Source organism: Podarcis muralis, chromosome 4, assembly GCF_964188315.1.
Source record: "Podarcis muralis chromosome 4, rPodMur119.hap1.1, whole genome shotgun sequence".
NCBI lineage: Eukaryota > Metazoa > Chordata > Lepidosauria > Squamata > Lacertidae > Podarcis > Podarcis muralis.
This window is the reverse complement of record NC_135658.1, coordinates 10,699,745-10,719,264: the sequence shown is the minus strand read 5'-3', so window position 1 is coordinate 10,719,264 and position 19,520 is coordinate 10,699,745. Positions and strand designations below refer to the sequence as shown.

At 46.0% G+C, this 19,520-nt stretch overlaps 1 protein-coding gene across 5 annotated transcripts in view; it reads right to left on the bottom strand.

Moving 5' to 3' along the window:
• Nucleotides 1-19,520, bottom strand: part of MYO7A (myosin VIIA) — a 171,620-nt gene that overhangs the window by 6,901 nt on the left and 145,199 nt on the right. For all 5 annotated transcript variants that reach the window (XM_077926921.1, XM_077926923.1, XM_077926920.1 and 2 more), the window contains 13 exons: nucleotides 18,561-18,687; nucleotides 17,476-17,645; nucleotides 16,203-16,393; nucleotides 15,295-15,419; nucleotides 13,055-13,212; nucleotides 11,235-11,388; nucleotides 10,120-10,275; nucleotides 9,065-9,170; nucleotides 7,954-8,067; nucleotides 7,000-7,087; nucleotides 5,604-5,710; nucleotides 1,982-2,167; nucleotides 787-903 (listed from right to left, as the gene is read on the bottom strand). In XM_077926921.1, the coding sequence (XP_077783047.1) occupies nucleotides 787-903; nucleotides 1,982-2,167; nucleotides 5,604-5,710; nucleotides 7,000-7,087; nucleotides 7,954-8,067; nucleotides 9,065-9,170; nucleotides 10,120-10,275; nucleotides 11,235-11,388; nucleotides 13,055-13,212; nucleotides 15,295-15,419; nucleotides 16,203-16,393; nucleotides 17,476-17,645; nucleotides 18,561-18,687 (1,799 nt within the window). The remainder of the gene's footprint in view (nucleotides 1-786; nucleotides 904-1,981; nucleotides 2,168-5,603; nucleotides 5,711-6,999; nucleotides 7,088-7,953; nucleotides 8,068-9,064; nucleotides 9,171-10,119; nucleotides 10,276-11,234; nucleotides 11,389-13,054; nucleotides 13,213-15,294; nucleotides 15,420-16,202; nucleotides 16,394-17,475; nucleotides 17,646-18,560; nucleotides 18,688-19,520) is intronic.

The window sequence follows — 19,520 nt, the reverse complement described above, 5'->3', positions numbered from 1 at the left end:
CAAACAAGAAAACAATATAATCAAAGAAAAAAAAAAACCAACCCTACTTTAAAACATACACAAGTGAAAGCAGATTAAAATTACCTCCACTCTCTAAGCATCAGGGTAAAGGTAAAGGTAAAGGGACCCCTGACCGTTAGGTCCAGTCATGACTGACTCTGGGGTTGTGGTGCTCATCTCGCTTTAGTGGCCGAGGGAGCCGGCGTACAGCTTCCGGGTCATGTGGCCAGCATGACTAAGCCGCTTCTGGCGAACCAGAGCAGCGCACGGAAACGCCGTTTACCTTCCCGCCGGAGCAGTACCTATTTATCTACTTGCACTTTGACGTGCTTTTGAACTGCTAGGTTGGCAGGAGCAGGGACCGAGCAACGGGAGCTCACCCCGTCGCGGGGATTTGAACCGCTGACCTTCTGATCGGCAAGTCCTAGGCTCTGTGGTTTAACCCACAGCGCCACCCGCGTCCCTTTGAAAGCATCAGGGTAGGCTTGTCTAAATGTCAATGTTTTTTGTAGGCACTGAAAAAGAGTACAGTGAAAGGGCCTGCTTTATCTCAATAGGCAGGGAATTCCGAAGAGTAGATGCTGCCACCCTAAACGATCTACCAATTTATCTGTGTATATATTATTTTTTGTTATTTGTACCACGCTCCGGGGATTATGAACGAAAGGCAAGAATACAGATTTTGTCACGAAAGAAGCAAGCAAGCAAGCAAATATTTCTGATGCCCATTGTCCCACCCTAGATCCCTGGACCCTCCAGATGACATAAATAAGGACCCTTCTCCACCTTCACTTCGAAGAAAGCCGATCCAAACGTAGGCCACTTGAATACAATCTTCAGGAAGGCAAGCTTGGCTTCTTCTCTCGTTTTGCCAGCGTGCTTGTTGAAATAGGCCACAATGGACTGCACAGAAAGAGTAAAAAATATTTCGGTTTCTCATTCTTCTAAATTTGAAGTTCAGTTTCCCACATTTCCTCCACATCAATTTGCGTGTTTTTTTTTAAGTCCTCATGAAAATTCACCAGCATTGTGGGGCGAAATTCTAATTTTAACGCAATTTTGCCTCAGGGTACAAAGCAATTGTCCACAAACAATGCATCTTATACACATTTCTTTGCACATTTCACCCTAGGATATGCATTTTTGTACATATTAATTCAGTTGTGATTCCTGCATTGCGGGGGTTGGTCTAGACAACCCTTTGGGTCCCTTAGCATTCTAAGATACTATGATTCTATGATTCACTGCACTGGAAAAACAAAAACAGAAGTGCTGATTTGAAAGGATGACTGTGTTTCAGTTTGTGTAATGAAACCGAACTGAATTCCATCTCAACAAGCAATCAAGGACACCAGCCACATAATTTGTGTGCAAATGATGTTAGAGATCTGGGGTTTTTGATCTGGGACAGGGCTGGATTTACGTATAAACTAAACAAGCTATAGCTTAGGGCCCCACTCTCTTGGGGGCCCCAAAAAAATTAAAGGAAAAAAAGAACTGGATGTACATTTCCAAAATATAAGATAAAAAACAAATAGAATAAAACCTACATACAGCAAGAGTGTTTTGTGTTGTGTAGGCTCCTGTGATGTAAGTCATGGGCCCCGCCTGATAGCCTGCTCCCTCAAATATCACTGGTTTGCTCCTTTCTATATATAGGGTGCCTACATTCTGCATGAACTGGCTGCACGGCAACATGTGCAAACGGCTTGAGATACCTATTAGGTCCATAACTTACCATATAGCATATATTCAACACAAAAAACAGTGACATTTTGCTGTTGACAAAGGACAGCTGGACATAGAAAGGGCCCCATTACCTTCAGTAGCTTAGGGCCACATCAAACCTAAATCCGGCCCTGATCTGGAAGCTGGCAACGCTGCAAAAGACATGCATGTGGGATGGAAAGGGTGCAAAGGGGGGGGTCCAGGGGTGCAACTGGGACATTGGGGTGGGTGGGTGGTGCTGGAGCAGACCTACCCTCTTCCAGTCATCTGGAGACAGCTGCCGAATGAGAGACTCAGGCACCAGCTCCTTGAGGAGTTTGGGAATGGTGGGGAAATAGGACTTGTCGTCTTCAAACTTCACCCTATAGATGAGGGCCCCAAGTTGCAGGACTTCCTCCCTCGAGCATTTATGGTAGCCGCGAAGGTACTTTGGTAATTCCTGCACCAGAGTGAGAGAGACAGAGAGATACAGAGCATTTTGCAAAGTCACACCAGCAAAAAAGACGACTCTGCCCATAGAGATGGAGAGCACCGTATTTTTCCTTGCATAAGACAACATTTTTTCCTTAGAAACAATAGGCAAAAATTATGGGTCGTCTTACACATGGATAGCAGAGGGGGGACGGGCGATTGGTGGTGTGATAGGAATTTTGAGGTCTTAGATATATGTTAAATGTTCATAAGTATACCAACCAAGCACATACATAGATCAGCACAGGAAGACCGACCTGGAACCATTTTTGATTCCCAAACTGACCAAATGTTTTCTCTGCAAGGTCAAAGGAAAATGGAAAAGCCTTCCCATTGTCTTTTCCTTCACAAATCCTGTCTTAATGGTATATCTGTGTTTGAATAGGGTGAGCCTATCATTACTAAGTATTTATCTTTACAAAAGACTGGCCAGGCTCCCCAGGCAATCCAATCAAGTAACCTGCCAGACAGGAGATAAACAACGACAGGAGAAAAACAACATTCAAATTTCTGTTGTAGACCACCTTTTCTGTGATGTAGGTGTGATGTATCTGGGGTGGTGGTCTTAGGTTACACCCCTTCTGTGATGTATGTATGATGTTTCTGGGGGTGGTCTTGATCTACAGGGTGGCAATTTCAAAAGTCTTTATTAGGCCTTGTGCGCCATTTTTCTGGGTCCCTCCTCCTTTCCTGCGGGTGAGGGGAGCACCCTGTTGCAACAGATCAATAAAGATCAACCTTGCTAGCTGCTTTGCTTCTCAATATTCTCTGGTTGGCTTCTGTCATTTTCTCCTACCAATAGGGAACTTATGTAAGGACTCTATATGGGCTCTTTGATACCCCATAAGGGAAAAGGGCAATTTTTGTTTACAGCAGTGGCAGCAGCCAGCAGGAGATTGGCAGCGGCGGTTGGGCGTGGGATTGGTTGCTGTGACAAGGCCTGCTGATGACTGACTGTGGCAATTGGGCAGTTGATTTACGGCAGCGGTGAGGCGTGCGTGCAATCGGCTGTGGTTGCGTCGAGTGGGCAGGTGGGCTTTTGGCGCCGAGTGTACAGACGATGTGTGCGGTTTTCAGTGGCGGGCTGGCTGTAGAGCGATTGGCGGCCGTGACCCCCCCCCAAGAAAAGGTCAACAACTCTGAGCAGTCTCCCCCCCCCAAAAAAAAAAGTTCACCAAGTTTGGGCAATTTCCCTCCCAATTTTTTTTGTTGCGGTCCCCGAAAACAGGAGCTATCTTATACATAGAGACGTGTTATATAAGGAAAAATACGGTATATCTTTCTTTCACAGCTTTTTGGATGGGTTCAAGGGACACAAAGCCTGGAAGAGTCTGTTGTTGCTGCTGACAAATAGTGAACAAAGCAAATTGTGCTTTGGCCATTTCCCAGAAGGCTACTTCTCCCTCGCTTCTTCTAAAAGGATACTAAATGAGGTCAAGAGTTAACTTTTCTGTTAACGTGACCTTTGTCTCGTTGCTTTTGCAGCTGCTTATGTGAGACTCCAAATGCATAATCTGTCAATTTCGGCTTCTCATTTTACCATCCTTAAGTACATACCGTATTTTTCGCACCATAGGGCGCACCGGACCATAGGGCGCACCCAGTTTTTTGGGGGGGAAATAAAGGGAAAAAAATTATTTCCCCCCCAGGCGCGGGGCTGGGGGAAGCTCGAGCTTCCGCCGACCCCAGCCCCCAAACAGGCAGCTCTCTGCAAGTGGTGGGAGCGCTCCCGCTGCTTGCGGAGAGGTGCGCGAAGCCTGGACGTGCTGAGCTCAGCGCGCGCAGGCTTCAGCATGCAGGCAAGTCTCTGCAAGCAGCGGGAACGCTCCCGCTGCTTGCGGAGAGGTCCGCGAAGCCTGGACGTGCTGAGCTCAGCGCGCGCAGGCTTCAGCATGCAGGCAAGTCTCTGCAAGCAGCGGGAACGCTCCCGCTGCTTGCGGAGAGGTCCGCGAAGCCTGGACGTGCTGAGCTCAGCGCGCGCAGGCTTCAGCATGCAGGCAAGTCTCTGCAAGCAGCGGGAACGCTCCCGCTGCTTGCGGAGAGGTCCGCGAAGCCTGGACGTGCTGAGCTCAGCGCGCGCAGGCTTCAGCATGCAGGCAAGTCTCTGCAAGCAGCGGGAACGCGAAGCCTGGAGAGCGTGAGGGGTCGGTGCGCACCGACCCCTCTCACTCTCCAGGCTTCAGCGAAAGCCTGCATTCGCACCATAGGACGCACACACATTTCCCCTTCATTTTTGGAGGGGAAAAAGTGCGTCCTATGGTGCGAAAAATACGGTATTTCTTTCCATATGCACATTTTAGCAGGCAAATCTTGCTTAATATATGCTTTTTTTTGGCAAGCAATTCCCCACCGATACAATGCGTTTTTGTACACTATTGCCACGAACACGTGCTTTGCTTAGAGAATGGCATCGCAGTACTCAGAGACATGCAGATTCCATAGGTACATTACAGTTTGCATATCATTTCAGGATGTGCAAACTAGGCGGGTTTGCATCAAAATATGAATGGAACCAAATTCAACCCCGCAGCTGGCTGCTGTTCTCTGACTCCCAGCATTGGTTGCCCGAGGCAGCCGCCTCACTTTACCTAACGATAGATCCGGCCTTGATAGAGTCCTTTTTGTTGTTATCTTTCCTGGAGTCCCTGGGGAAGGTGCCATGTTGAAAGCTGCTCAGCAAATGTACCTGCCAATCATCTTTTTGCTTTGAGCTATGTTCGGAGGCCTTGCCTGCTTTGGGTCTGTCCACTCTCTCCCCCCCCCCCCCCGGGCTTCAAGTTCCCTTGGTGTTGCTGTTCCTAACTCAGAAAGGCTGGGGTTCTGCTCCCCTAGACTGCTTCTTGGGAGAAAAGCAATGACAAACCTGGACAGCATCTTAAAAATCAGAGACATCACCTTGCCAACAAAGGGCCATCTAGTTAAAGCTATGGTTTTCCCAGTAGTGATGTATGGAAGTGAGAGCTGGACCATCAAGAAGGATGGTCACCGAAGAATGGATGCTTTTGAATTATGGTGCTGGAGGAGACTCTTGAGAGTCCCATGGACTGCAAGAAGATCAAACCTCTCCATTCTTAATGAAATCAGCCCTGAGTACTCACTGGGAGGACAGATCGTGAAGCTGAGGCTCCAGTACTTTGGCCAGCTCATGAGAAGAGAAGACTCCCTGGAAAAGACCCTGATGGGAAAGATGGAGGGCACAAGGAGAAGGGGATGACAGAGGACGAGATGGTTGGACAGTGTTCTCGAAGCTACCAGCATATGAATGGAACCAAATTCAACCCCGCAGCTGGGGGGATTGCAGTGACCAAGGAATGCAGTGGAAGACAGGAGTGCCTGGCGTGCTCTGGTCCATGGGGCCATGAAGAGTCGGACACGACTAAACGACTAAACAACAACAACAATACCTGATAATAGTGGAATATGGAGTCGGCCATCGAATCCTTTCCAGGCACAGTGTTTGTCCACAGCTTTTTCATGAAGAACACTTGGTAGGTGAGAGAAGGCACTATCCCTGCCCAAAGAAATCATTGCAAAATTAAGCTAGGAAATGGCTGTGCATTCTAGGGCAGCAGACTATATGTGGAACTACCGACTTGTTCTCCCTGGGGCCTGGGGTGAATCACTTCAGATAGGAATGTGTGAACCAGACCATTTTGCTTTTTCTCTGTTTTTCGCTTTTCCAACTTTAAATTCAGCTCTCTGCACTTCTACATCAGTTTGCCATTAAAAATCAAAGTTCTCGTGAAAATTCATCAGTGAATATATGCATATCTGATGCATGCAGCTTTCCCTAATATACCTATCTTTGCATGCAGTTGTGCCAAATATTCCCATTTTTGCAAGCGTTTCCCACAAATATAATGCACTGCATTTTGTCTAATGTGATGCATTTTTGTGCATGCTCTGTTGCAATGCATTGCATTTTTCTTCACGTTACTCGGCTGTAGAATTGCACTAAAAAATCTGGAAAACCACCCTGAGATCTGCGAGTGGAGGGCAATATACAAATTACAATAACAATAGCAATAATGGTGATGATGTGTGAATTGTTGTGGGAATTGCAAAATAGGCACGTTTGAATTTTAAATGCGACCTGAACTGAATTTCTCTCCCATTGGTGGACAGTGAGGTGAAGAAATGCTCTTCCATTTTTACACACACACACACACACACACACACACCCTTGTATGTAGAAAACTAGTACGTCAGGGAGAAGGATTCTAGTTCCAGCCTCAAAAGAGCAGGCAGTCATGAGTTAGTGTGGTGTAGTGGTTAGAGTGTTGGCCTATGACCTGGGAGACCAGGGTTCGAATCCCAATCTGCCATGCTGCTCAATGGGAGACCTTGGGCCAGTCATTCACTCTTAGCCTAACCTACCTCACAGGACTGTTGTGGAGATAAAATCGGAGAACCATGCACATCATTTTGAGGAAAAGATGGCAGACACAGTGGTACCTCGGGTTAAGTACTTAATTCGTTCCGGAGGTCCATACTTAACCTGAAACTGTTCTTAACCTGAAGCACCACTTTAGCTAATGGGGCCTCCCGCTGCTGCCATGCCGCCGGAGCACGATTTCTGTTCTCATCCTGAAGCAAAGTTCTTAACCTGAAGCACTATTTCTGGGTTAGCGGAGTCTGTAACCTGAAGCGTATGTAACCTGAAGCGTATGTAACCCGAGATACCACTGTACATATATTTTTAAAAATGGGATAAATAAAAGAAAACTGATGTTTCCGTCAGGCTATTACTATTAAGCGCTCTCCAAATGAAAGGGCAAAGGCAATTATACAGGTATTTACCATCTTTTGGTGGTCTGGCTTTCTTGATCCAGTCGGTCAGGTGCCTGACAAAGTCAAAGAAGAAGTCCCCTTCAGGTACGCTGATGACCTGGAAGAAAACATGGCAATGAACCAACGGCAAAGCGGCCTGCGATTCCACTTGCCAAACGATTCGCACCTGCTGATTTATGCTGGTTTTGGAAGGTGCTCAGGCTAGGGCTTTGGTGAACCTGCGTGGAAAAAGCATTTCTACAGTGGAGGGGTAGCCAGCCACCAAGGATGCTGTGATACCTTGGGCTCATGGATGGCCAACTGCAAGGATATTCTTGGTCAACCTTTTCAACTGCCCCATTTGCCCCAACCAGCCCCCTGAATTAAGCCTGGAGGAAGGGAAAGGAATGTCACCTGCTGGCTCTCCGGTGGAAATATCCCCGTATAGTTAAAGCTATGGTTTTCCCAGTAGTGATGTATGGAAGTGGGAGCTGGACCATAAAGAAGGCTGATCGCCGAAGAATGGATTCTATTGAATTATGGTGCTGGAGAAGACTCTTGAGAGTCCCATGGACTGCAAGAAGATCAAACCATTCTGAAGGAAATCAGCCCTGAGTGCTCACTGGAAGGACAGATCCTGAAGCTGAGGCTCCAATACTCTGCCCACCTCATGAGAAGAGAAGACTCCCTGGAAAAGACCCTGATGTTGGGAAAGATGGAGGGCACAAGGAGAAGGGGACGACAGAGGACGAGATGGTTGGATAGTGTTCTCGAAGCTACCAGCATGAGTTTGACCAAACTGCGGGAGGCAGTGGAAGGCAGGAGTGCCTGGCGTGCTCTGGTCCATGGGGTCAAAAAGAGTCGGACACGACTAAACAACAACAACAATGTTGTTGCGCAATGGGGATTTGTATGATTCCAGCGGGGGAAGCTGTACACAGTCCTCTGATATAACGCCAGATGAAGCCCTGGTTGTCCACTCACCTTGTCAGAGATTTTGACAAAGAGGCTGAAACCCTCCGATGATTTAAGCAGCAGCCGGTTGGAGATGTTCTGGCAGAAGTCCTTGGCTTTTGTGCTCGACTCCACTTCAAACGCCTGCCAAAAAAATGGAGCAGGAACTTGAGAAGGTTGTGGTGCTTAAGGCCTGAGACCTTATTTCTTTATTTCATGTATCGCTTAATGCCAACATCGTACTGTGGAGGGGGTTATTGTTTTCGTTTTCATGACGGTCTGTGTTTTTATATCGTAAACCACCCTGCGATCCTTGGCTGAAGGGCGGTATGGAAATTGAATAAATGAAAATGACATGGGCTTCTAAGTGGTTTGCAAAGTATTACAAGTAAATAAATAACTATTTTATTACATTTGTAGTTAGCCTTAAACCTGTAGATCTCAGGGTAGTTCACAATATAAAATTGCAATTAAAAAACAACAACATGAAATACATGATAAAAATACAGTGGTACCTCACAAGACGAATGCCTCGCAAGACGGAAAACTCGCAAGACGAAAGGGTTTTTTGTTTTTTGAGCTGCTTCGCAAGACGATTTTCCCTATGGGCTTGCTTCGCAAGACGGAAACGTCTTGCAAGTTTGTTTCCTTTTTCTTAACACCGTTAATACAGCTGCGACTTGACTTCGAGGAGCAACTCATAGCACGCGGTTTGGTAGCCTTTTTTGAGGTTTTTGAAGACTTTGGTGATTTTTGAAGCTTTTCCAAAACTTTTCCGACACCGTGCTTCGCAAGACGAAAAAAATCGCAAGACGACAAAACTCGCGGAACGAATTAATTTCGTCTTGCGAGGCACCACTGTAAAAACAAAGACAACCCAATAGCCGCCCCCCATTGCCACAATGCAATATAAGCATCCCTCATTAAAATATTCAATAAAACAATACCATTAAAACAAGAAAATGGTCACCCAGTCCCTGTTTCCCATCTGTAGAAACTTGAACCCAGGATCTTCCTTGACTAAAGATACTCTCAACAGCCCTGTTCCCAACCCACAGACTATAGCTTTTCCACAGGCTGTGACCTTGCTTATTTTGTCCAATTCCCCCCACCCCCCTTTCCTTCCCCACCCCCCTTTTACCTCATCTGTGTCATCAGGGAAGTACACTTTATGGAAAATCTGAGTTGTTTTGTGCTGAATTGCCTCGACTTCTACCAGATGGGGCGGGTACTTCCGAGATCCGTTCCTGAAAAACGAAACAAAAAACTTGCTATAGAGAACAGCTCGGGGGCACCTCTTTATTTATTTATTTTAAATTACTTAATGTATTTAATATATACTTTCTCTCAAGCTGGGGTTCAAGGCAGCTCCCAACATTTAAAAACATCACTGATGAAATACAAAGCAATAAAAACAAACTATAGTCGTACCTCGGAAGTCGAACGCAATCCGTTCCGGAAGTCCATTCGACTTCCGAAACGTTTGGAAATGAAAGGAAGTGTTAAGATTCCTGCTCCGTGGTTGCAGTCATGGGATTGTTGTCTATCACATGAACGGTGTATGTTTTGACTCCACAATGTGGGAAGTGACGGAGACAGGATGTTTGTGTTAGTGTGTTCCATGAAGTGGGACTATTGTCCTTTGTTCTCTCTCTTTGCTGTCTGAAGGAAGCTCAGCTGAGTTGCTGAGTTCTGTCACGCGAACCGCGAAGACTCTGCGGATCCCTAAGTGTGTGGCATCAGTCCCTAAGTCTGTTGGCATCAGTCGCTGTGATGTTCGGGCTGAAGAAAGCTTTTGAAGCTCCCAACCAGTTGACCAGGAGGGAGAGAACATGCCAGTCGGGCATTTGTCTCTGCCAGGGTCCTACTCGAGTGTAGGACGAGCTCCTGACAGGAAGCTCCTGCAGCCAATCGGAAGCTGCGGAAGCCCCATCAATCGTTCGGCTTCCAAAAGAACATTCAAAACCCGGAACATTCACTTCCAGGTTTTGATCGTTCAGGAACCAATTTGTTCGGGAGCCAAGGTGTTTGAGATCCAAGGTACGACTGTAGTTGAAAACAACTCCAAAGAAGATCGCAGGGTCTGGGCTGGTTCGTAAGGGGATAAGCAGCTCTTGGGGTATTGCGGTCCCGATCCTTCTGCGTGCAAAACAGCTGCTCCACCCGTGAGCTGACAGTCCCTTCCCAGCAGCTTACCTGAGTGCTTTCTGCAGCCTCTGAATGCAGTCCGTGGCAAGCAGGTGATGCTTCCGAGACTGAACAAACCGCTGGACATGGGGCAGGAGAACGTTACTGGGGGGGAAGAGGCCCGTGCAAAGCCAAAGGAGCTCCCAGCCTCTCTCTTCGCTGTACCTTTCCCGCAAGAAAACAAGAGAATGTGGTGAAGAAAACACACACTGAAAGCTCATTTGTTTTCTAATTTTAAACAAGAAAGAAATCTAAATCGATCAATCGAAAACATTATTTGGTTTTCATTTGTCAAATTTGTACTGCAGCCACAGGGAGCTGTCCTTCCTCCAGATTTTCATCGTCTGCTATGTACTGGTATCATACCTAAACTTTTTTTGGTCCTTAGCTTAATAAAACGTTTTTGTCGGCTGTTTCTACACCTTCTCCATTACTGGGTTTCCCCTTCTTTCTGCGCATTTACAAACAGCACCGGGGCTAAGTTTATAGTCGAGTTTTGTTATGCACATTGTATTTGTTACTGTGTATTTTTCGCAGATCTGAAAAAGTTCATTCAAACTAACAAAGTACCAGGAGATCAATAAAGAACAGAGAAGCTTATTTCTGTTAGGTTTGATTTTGTGACCTGTGCCAATCTCCAAGAACACAGTCAGTCTCCGCCGTTGTCGTTCAAACAGATCTCCCTTTTTTGTACCCCTGTTTCCTGAACCTGCAATATAAAACAATGCTTTTTTTTTTTTGTGCTTAAATTCTACGATCCTTGAAGATTGCTTGCCCAGTATTTGTTCTTCATTTGCATTTATCCCCCTGCCATAATAGGGCATGGTTTATTTATTTTTTTAAAAACACCTCGGTTATGCCAATTATTATTATGTAATTGATTTGATATTTAGGATTTATCAAAGCTCAACAAAAATCTGTAGCAAAGAAAGAAATGAAAAATGAACTGCACACAAAATTCCACTTGCACCTGCAAGCACATTCCTGGCTGATTCAAATATGGGAATGTAGTAAGGGCTTTTCAGGTGGGGCAGAGCTGCTACACACTGGCAGTGAATCTTTCTCTGTCCACAGAAAGTTCCACTGCAAACGTTATTCCCGTGCAGAGACGCAGAACCTCTTACTTAATGTGGTTGTCAGTGAGCTGCTTCAGGACTTGCGAGTAAATCTCATCTTTGAGCGGTTCGGCTTTCAAGGCGCCTTCAAATATTTGGTCTGTTAGCTCGTTCACCGAGCGGGTTCTTTTCGAAGGGTAGTCGCCCATATACTTCAGGATGGGTGCACAGGAAAGGTTAAGGGTACAACAACCGGAACAGGCAGGTAATAATAAGGTAGCATTTCTGCACCGCTTTTCTTGCGAATATTCAAGACGGCTTCAAAAATCAATTTGAAACAATAGTCGTACCTTGGTTTTCGAACAGCTTAGTTCTCAAACGTTTTGGCTCCCGAACGCCGTAAACCCGGAAGTGACTGTTCCGGTTTGCGAACTATCTTTGGAAGCCGAATGTCCGACGGGGCTTCCACAGCTTCCGACTGGCTGCAGGAGCTTCCTGCAGCCAATCGGAAGCAGCGCTTTGGTTTTCGAACGCTTTGGAAGTCAAATGGACCGTGTACACCATTTGGTTGAATGGCAAAAGCAGTGTGGGATGGTGGGGGTCTGAGGGAAAGAGGGTATTCACCTTTTGGCCATTACATGGGAAGATTTTTGAACTGAAAGAAGAGGCAAATTTGGCCTGTTTTGTTGGGACGATGAGCTCTTCAAAGCGGCTTGCACAGGAGCGTCGGCCCTGGATGTTGTGAGGTTTGTGGGGTGCAGGAAATACTTGATCACATTCTATGTTTTTTTTTTGCAGTACAGTGGTACCTCGGGTTAAGAACTTAATTCGTTCTGGAGGTCTGTTCTTAACCTGAAACTGTTCTTAACCTGAGGTACTACTTTAGCGAATGGGGCCTCCTGCTGCCGCCGCCACGTGATTTCTGTTCTCGTCCTGAAGCAAAGTTCTTAACCTGAGGTACTATTTCTGGGTTAGTGGAGTCTGTAACCTGAAGCGTCTGTAACCTGTAGCCCGAGGTTCCACTGTATACAGAAGACACAAGGCCTCTCCTTTGTAGGTTTTGTGATTTGGGTATTACAGACTGGTCTGTTGACGCTGCCTTCATAAAAGGGGCTTAGAGCTGGATAATTTACATCAGTTTGTGAAATGTCAGAGGCTTTCTGGAAGGCTGTGTGTGTGAAATGTGATCATACCATTTCCGCACCACTAAACCAGAAGAGGAAAAGGAAGGAGGAGGAGGAGGAGGAGGAGGAGGAGGAAGAGATGGAGGGAAAAATACACAACAAGGGTCATGGGACTTTCCCTAACAGAACTTGTTCTCTTTGAGGTGGGCTGGTGGGATGTCATTTCCTAACATTTCACTGGCTTGAGCCAAATGAACGGTATTTTGGAAGGAACAAAAAATATCCAGATTTCAGGGACCGTGCTGAGGAGGTGTTATGTACTGAGTTGAATAGGATCCAAAATGCAGCAGTCTGATTGGTCCTAGAACAATAGGCTCCAGAATGCAGCAGTCGGATTGGTCCACAGGAGCCACCCAATCCACAGGAGCCACCCAAATGTGTGGCATTTTAGTGTATTTTTGGTCTCTGTGGAAGCCGCCCAGAGCGGCTGGGGAAACCCAGCCAGATGGGCGGGGTACAAATATTATTATTATTATTATTATTATTATTATTATTATTATTATTATTATTATCTACTGCTACGGGGGGAGCCGATTCCCCAAAGCCTGTCACCAGTTTGTCTTTCAGACTCCGCCAGACAGGCAAAACGAGACCACTGGATTGTGGCCGACTTCAGGAAAGGGAAGGCCAATGCTGCCCACTTCTCCCTCTGTGGCCTCTTTCATGCCTGTTGACTCAGCGGGGGCACAGCACTTGGAAGGATATCAATGAAGGCCATGCAAGCTTCTTGCGAGAGCTCCTCGCTTCCCAGGACCTTCTTCAGCAAAGGCTGCTTGATGGGCTCTCGGGTGTAGGACCACATCTTGTCTTTCCCTCGGTTCTTGGTGATCATGACTCTGCTGAGCGTGTGCTTGGGAGGAGGCCTGTGGGGGAGAAGACAAAGCAGTGAGACTCTCTCCCCTGCTTGCTGCTTTAACTTCCAGTTCTGTTAAGCATTGTTGGCAGGGACATCCCAAAGGCCTTTAGGGAGGTGTTCTTCTATGCAACGGCCGCAGCTCGGACTTTGGTGGCCAAGGGGTGGAAGGAAGAAGAAGTCCCGACAATAACGGACTGGCATTACAAGCTACAGGAATTTGCTGAAATGGCGCAGTTGACAAATACCCTGAGAGGCCATTCAAAACAAAAATTTATGGAAGAGTGGGATAGATATAAAACATATGTCCAAAAATACAGTAAAGGTTCGCTATCTATGCTAGCATTTGACTGACGTTGGAGTGAGACTGAGTTGAGAAATAAGACTAAGAGCACATATTGATGGAGGAATGTATCAGATAATATGTAAAGAAATATACAATAATAAGAGTACACTCATTTGTAAAAAAAAGAATATACAACAGGAAAGACAGGAAGTCTAGTGTGTTGGTATGTACCGTATTTTTTGTTTTATAAGACTCACTTTTTCCCTCCTAAAAAGTAAGGGGAAATGTATGTGTGTCTTATGGAGCGAATGCAGGCTGCGCAGCTATCCCAGAACCCAGAACAGCAAGAGGGATTGCTGCTTTCACTGCGCAGCGATCCCTCTTGCTGTTCTGGCTTCTGAGATTCAGATTTTTTTTTCTTCTTGTTTTCCTCCTCCAAAAACTAGGTGCGTCTTGTGGTCTGGTGTGTCTTATAGAGCGAAAAATACGGGTATATGATTTTGAGGAAAAAATTGTTTTTGTTTTTTCTCTTTGTTCTTTCTTTTTTTCCTTTTCTTTTTCTTTCTAGGTATATAAAATTTGTATATAATCTTTGTATACGTGTTGGAAATTACATTATAGTAAGTCCTGAAATGTAATATGATGACGTTTACCAATGTAATGTAAGAATGTTAACAAATAAATAAAATGCAAATTCAAAAAAACAACAACAAAAAACTTTCAGTTCACATCACAGTGCTCCCTCCCCAAAACTCTCAGCTCCCTTTTTGCTTTGGTCCTTCTCGTTTTCTGCTGACTTAAAGGAGGGCCATTTGCCATCTCCCACAGAGCCCCCTTCCTTTGTTCTCCTTACACCTCACCAGGAGATTAGCCGGGCTATTCCAAAAGTTAGAAGCCTTGAAAAGATGTCAACATTTGCTGGATCCGGAGATTAAAGAGGTCTGACACCCATAAACTCACAACAACACCTTGTCCTTTTATGTAACAATATTACGTTGCATTGCAATGCATTATAAGTGGCGCCTGCAACAAAATGTTGCAGTATCTCTTCCTACCTAAGTAGGACGGCTGCCGTAGGGACTCCATTTCTGTCCCACTGCCTGAGCTTGCTGCTAGAGGAAGTGAGATGAAACTCCAACTTTCTGCCTCAGTTAGAAGCATCCAGTTTAGAACAACAAATGAAACTAACATTTTTTAGAAAAACAGCACACCCCACAACACACACAATTAACAGGCAAACCATCAGGCAAATACTGACTCCGACAATGGAGGAGGAATGACTAGAAGACACTGACTTCTCCTCTATAGATTTGTCCAATCCTCTGTCTCTGTCTCTGGTGGAAACTAATTCCATATACGTGCTGTGTGATAAACTTTCCTTTGCATGTCCTAAATCGGGGGTCAGCAAACTTTTTCAGCAAGGGGCCGGTCCACTGTCCCTCAGGCCTTGTGGGGGGGGCCAGACTATATTTTTTTGGGGGGGGGAATGAACAAAATTCCTATGCCCCACAAATAACCCAGAGATGCATTTTAAAGAAAAGCACACATTCTACTCATGTAAAAACATGCTGATTCCCGGACCGTCCGCGGGCCGGATTGAGAAGGCGATTGGGCCGGATCCGGCCCCCGGGCCTTAGTTTACCTGCCCATGTCCTAAATCTTCCAAAATTCATCTTCATTGGGTTCAAACGGGTTCTAGCATCGTGAGAGACAAAGGAAAACTTCTCCCTGCCTGCTTTTCTCCAGCACAGAAAGGGATCCAGCTGCAATTTCAAGAGACCGGCAGACTCTTTTTCAAACGCTTACCTAAAATAATCATAGGAGAATTCTTCCAGGGTATATGGCTTCATTCTTTCTTCGCTGTCCGACATCACCAGCTGGGCTGTCCTTATGACATCCTGCCTCTGGTCTGGTGTCATGGTAACCAAGGCCTGGGGTGTGAAGAAACGTCCACCGTTAATTATGGCACAGAACAACAATGAAATGGCATTAAGATGGCATAGAGCAGTGGCTCTCAAAGGAGCAGCATGCCACACCGGTATGGCAGGAGAGAATGGAAAGTGTGGCAGGAAGATTCAAGGACAATCAACCAAAGAAACAGTTAAACCTTTCAGCATAGTATAGAATCAAAATGTTTTTCCAAGCTGACGACATATGTATGTCTGCAGCTCAGACACCACTTTTGAACTTACATTTTGTACTTTTGTAACTTAGATAGTAGTTCTAAACCTGCCTTCCTTTTGCTACTTTAATTGCTGCTTGGAGACTGGGTTATGTAAGTAAATACTACTTTTATTTCTTCACAAAACAACATGTGTGTGATTGCTGTGTGTGTGTGTATTCTGTTTTACTCATTTAAACAACCTTAAAATATCAATGACTTCACTTCTTCTCTTTCCATGGTTCATTTTGCAATAACATAAATCCCTGCATATTTTACATAAACTAACCCATTCCGTATTCCATTATTAAATCCATCAATACTTACTTACACTGTTGAATTTATCTTAATGCTGCCAATGTTTTCAAGTGTACCCAATGTTCCCCCATATATTCAATAAACATTTCCCAATCTTCTCTAAACGTATGTTCTTCTTTTCTCTTATTCTATATGTTATATCCGCAAGCTGCACATATTCTATCAGTTTAAGTTGCCGGCTAAAGAAGAATGGCAACTGTGATTGCTGTTTTTAACCACCGTTCCTGCAGCTTACCACAATCTCCATAGGAGGCATGGTGACCGTGGGCAGGACGTAAACAGAATCTGTCGGGAAGTCCCCTTTCTGTTTCGTCCTCTCATTGATCCCATTAGCCCAGCCGGAATTCATCACGTTCTCTCCTGTGTCCTGATCCAGAATGATCAAGTCTCCTTTGAGGAAGCTGAGGAACCCCGATTCTTCACCCGCTGTGGGAGACAGAAACAGCCGTTCATCTTAGTTATTCATCCAGTCCAATCCCCTCCAATCCGGGTATCCCAGGTAAGACATTGCCCAGTGGGGCCTGTCGTCCGACAACAACTGGAGGGCGCAAGCTTGGCGAAGGCTGTTCTAGGGTACACACACAGGCCAAACACAATTTTTTTGGTGCGCTTTTAATTTAGAAAATGCACCCTTTACATAAAATACACACTTTTCAAAATTTGCATCTGTGTACAGATCTTTTAGATGTTGTTTACATGCCCCCTTTGGCTCAGCGGAAATACATTGCAAAATCCAGAAAAGTGTGTAAACTAGTTATCTCCCGCTTGGACTACTGCATTGTGCTCTACGTGGGGCTACCTTTGAAGGTGACCCAGAAACTGCAATTAATCCAGAATGCAGCAGCTAGACTGGTGACTGGGAGCGGCCGCCAGGACCACATAACACCGGTCCTGAGAGATCTGTATTGGCTCCCAGTACGTTACCAAGCACAATTCAAAGTGTTGGTGCTGACCTTGAAAGCCCTAAACGGCCTCGGTCCAGTAGACCTGAAGGAGCGTCTCCACCCCCATCGTTCAGCCCAGACACTGAGATCCAGTGCCGAGGGCCTTCTGGTGGTTCCCTCATTGCGAGAAGCGAGGTTACAGGGAACCAGACAGAGGGCCTTCTCGGTAGTGGCGCCTGCCCTGTGGAACGCCTTCCCTTCAGATGTGAAGGAAATAAGCAGCTATCTTCTCTTTAAAAGACATCTGACGGCAGCCCTGTTTAGGGAAGTTTTTAATATTTAATGGTGTATTGTTTTTAACACTTGATTGGAAGCCGCTCAGAGTGGCTCAGCCAGATGGGCGGGGTATAAATAATAAATTATTATTATTATTATTATTATTATTATTATTATTATTATTAACCAACGGAACTGTGTTCTAATTCACAAGCAAGCTCAGGGGTATCCGTTCAGATCAGTCCACTACGAAAAGTGACCCAGACAATATCATCCCCCTTGATAGTGTTTGAAGGATTGAACCCTGATATTTCCCTAGGTACATTTTGTTCAGCTCAGTTTCCTTACTAGGATTTGGGTTGTCCTGGAGCGTGACCACAAACTTCGACCTCTTCCTCAGCCCTTCCAGGAATATGACCACCAGACCTCGGATATCCTCTGCATTGTTGGACGTGAAGGTGTATTCGTCTCCCTTGATCGTGGCCAAGGTGAAGCTCTGTCCCTGAAGCTTCCCACCTCTAGAATAGAAATACTTTATTGTCACAGTACCACTGTACCAGTGAGATTAAACGAGCCTCCCCCAATCTCTCAGTCCTTGTTACACTCTGTGTGCTGTCGTATGACCACCAACCCTGAACGTCAGCTGCAATGTTGCTGTCTTCCATTCAGCAGCCTCACGGCCCAAGGGTAGAAACTATTCTTTAACCTCTTGGTGTGGCTTACCATGCTTCTATATCTCCTGCCTGAGGGCCCCTTTTGCCAATATATACATTTTATGGACACCATGCCTTTGGACATACCCTTACCCATAAAAGGTAAAAAGGATAAAGGTAAAGGACCCCTGGACGGATAAGTCCAGTCAAACGCGACTATGGGGTGCAGCGCTCATCTCGCTTTCAGGCCGAGGGAGCTGGCGTTTGTCCACAGACAGCTTTCTGGGTCATATGGACAGCATGACTAAACCGCTTCTGGCTCAACAGGACACCGTGACGGAAACCAGAGCGCACGGAAACGCCGTTTACCTTCCCGCCGCAGTGGTACCTATTTATCTACTTGCACTGCTGTGCTTTCAAACTACTAGGTTGGCAGGAGCTGAGAGAGAGCAATGGGAGCTCACCCCATTGCAGGGATTCGAACCCCCAACCTTCTGATCGGCAAGCCCAAGAGGCTCAGTAGTTTAGACCACAGCGCCACCTGCGTCCCAACCCATACCTGTATCAGCATACCTGTTGAAGAGGAAAGGGTCATAGAGACCTTTTCCTGTCCCTTTGCTTCCACAGAGAAAGTGGCTGAAATGAGTCTTTGAGATTGGGGATGGGGCATGTTACAGAGGGTTACCACTTTCCCCAAAGACCAGAGGACTGAACACTTCAGCACATTGCTTGGCTGCGTGCAAACGGACTTACTGATTAGTTAGCATTTTGCTACCTTACCTGCTGCTGGAGACAGCGGTGATCTCTGGGAAGGAAAGTTCCAGAAGGACCTGCTCTTGTTCATCCACAAAGTAAACTCCTGTCCAGTTCACAGCTACAATGACATCGTTTTTGGGAAGGCTGGGACCTGGGTTTGAAAAGTTATGCAATAAGATGAGACTCCATCAGGCTTCAGAACAGAGAAGGAAGCGGGGCTATTCCATCAGGAATTTTAAGAGAGCAGCTGCCTCTGACTGTTGCCCAGTGATTACCGAATAGCATCTGTTTCACCAGCCTCCTTGAACTGTTCCCAGCTGGTAATGAAGGGGGATGGAATGGGTTTCTGTGCAGTCAGTCTGAAATGGGACCCAAAATCCTCATTTTTCCTCCTCCAAGGGAGCATTTCTAAAATGCATTAACTTGAGCTTTTGAGTCAATGTATAAAGAGAAAGCCAGCTGTATAAACAAGTGCTCAAAGCCCTCTCCTTTATCAGTCCGTGACGGCAATGGATGGCCTTGTCAGTTCCGAGTGGAGCAGGGATGGCACATCTGGGTCTTATCTTACATCCTGACCACAAAAAGATGCACAGACCTTGTCAAGTCTGACAAGAGACCTGGGAATGGTGCCAGGAGTGTTCCCAGAGTTGGTGACCTCCTGCCCCAAGATAAGAGTATAGGAACAGGAACAACCTTTTATGGTCAAGAGTACCGGAACAGGAATATCTGTTTATGGTCATGGATGTCAACTTGCGTGCATGAGCTGACGTGGTTGGATTCCTGAGGAAGGGGGGAGAGGGTGCCTGGAGGATATATATACTGCATGAAATTTCTCATTTCTTCGGACTTGCCGTGGACTGACCACGCAAGTGCCTTCTGCTATCCGGAGAGCAGAATAAACTCTTTCTCTGAAACAACCTCGGTGTCATTTGACTTCCTTTCTCCCTCCCGGGAGCAACGCAGACCCCACCAGTCAGTAAAGTC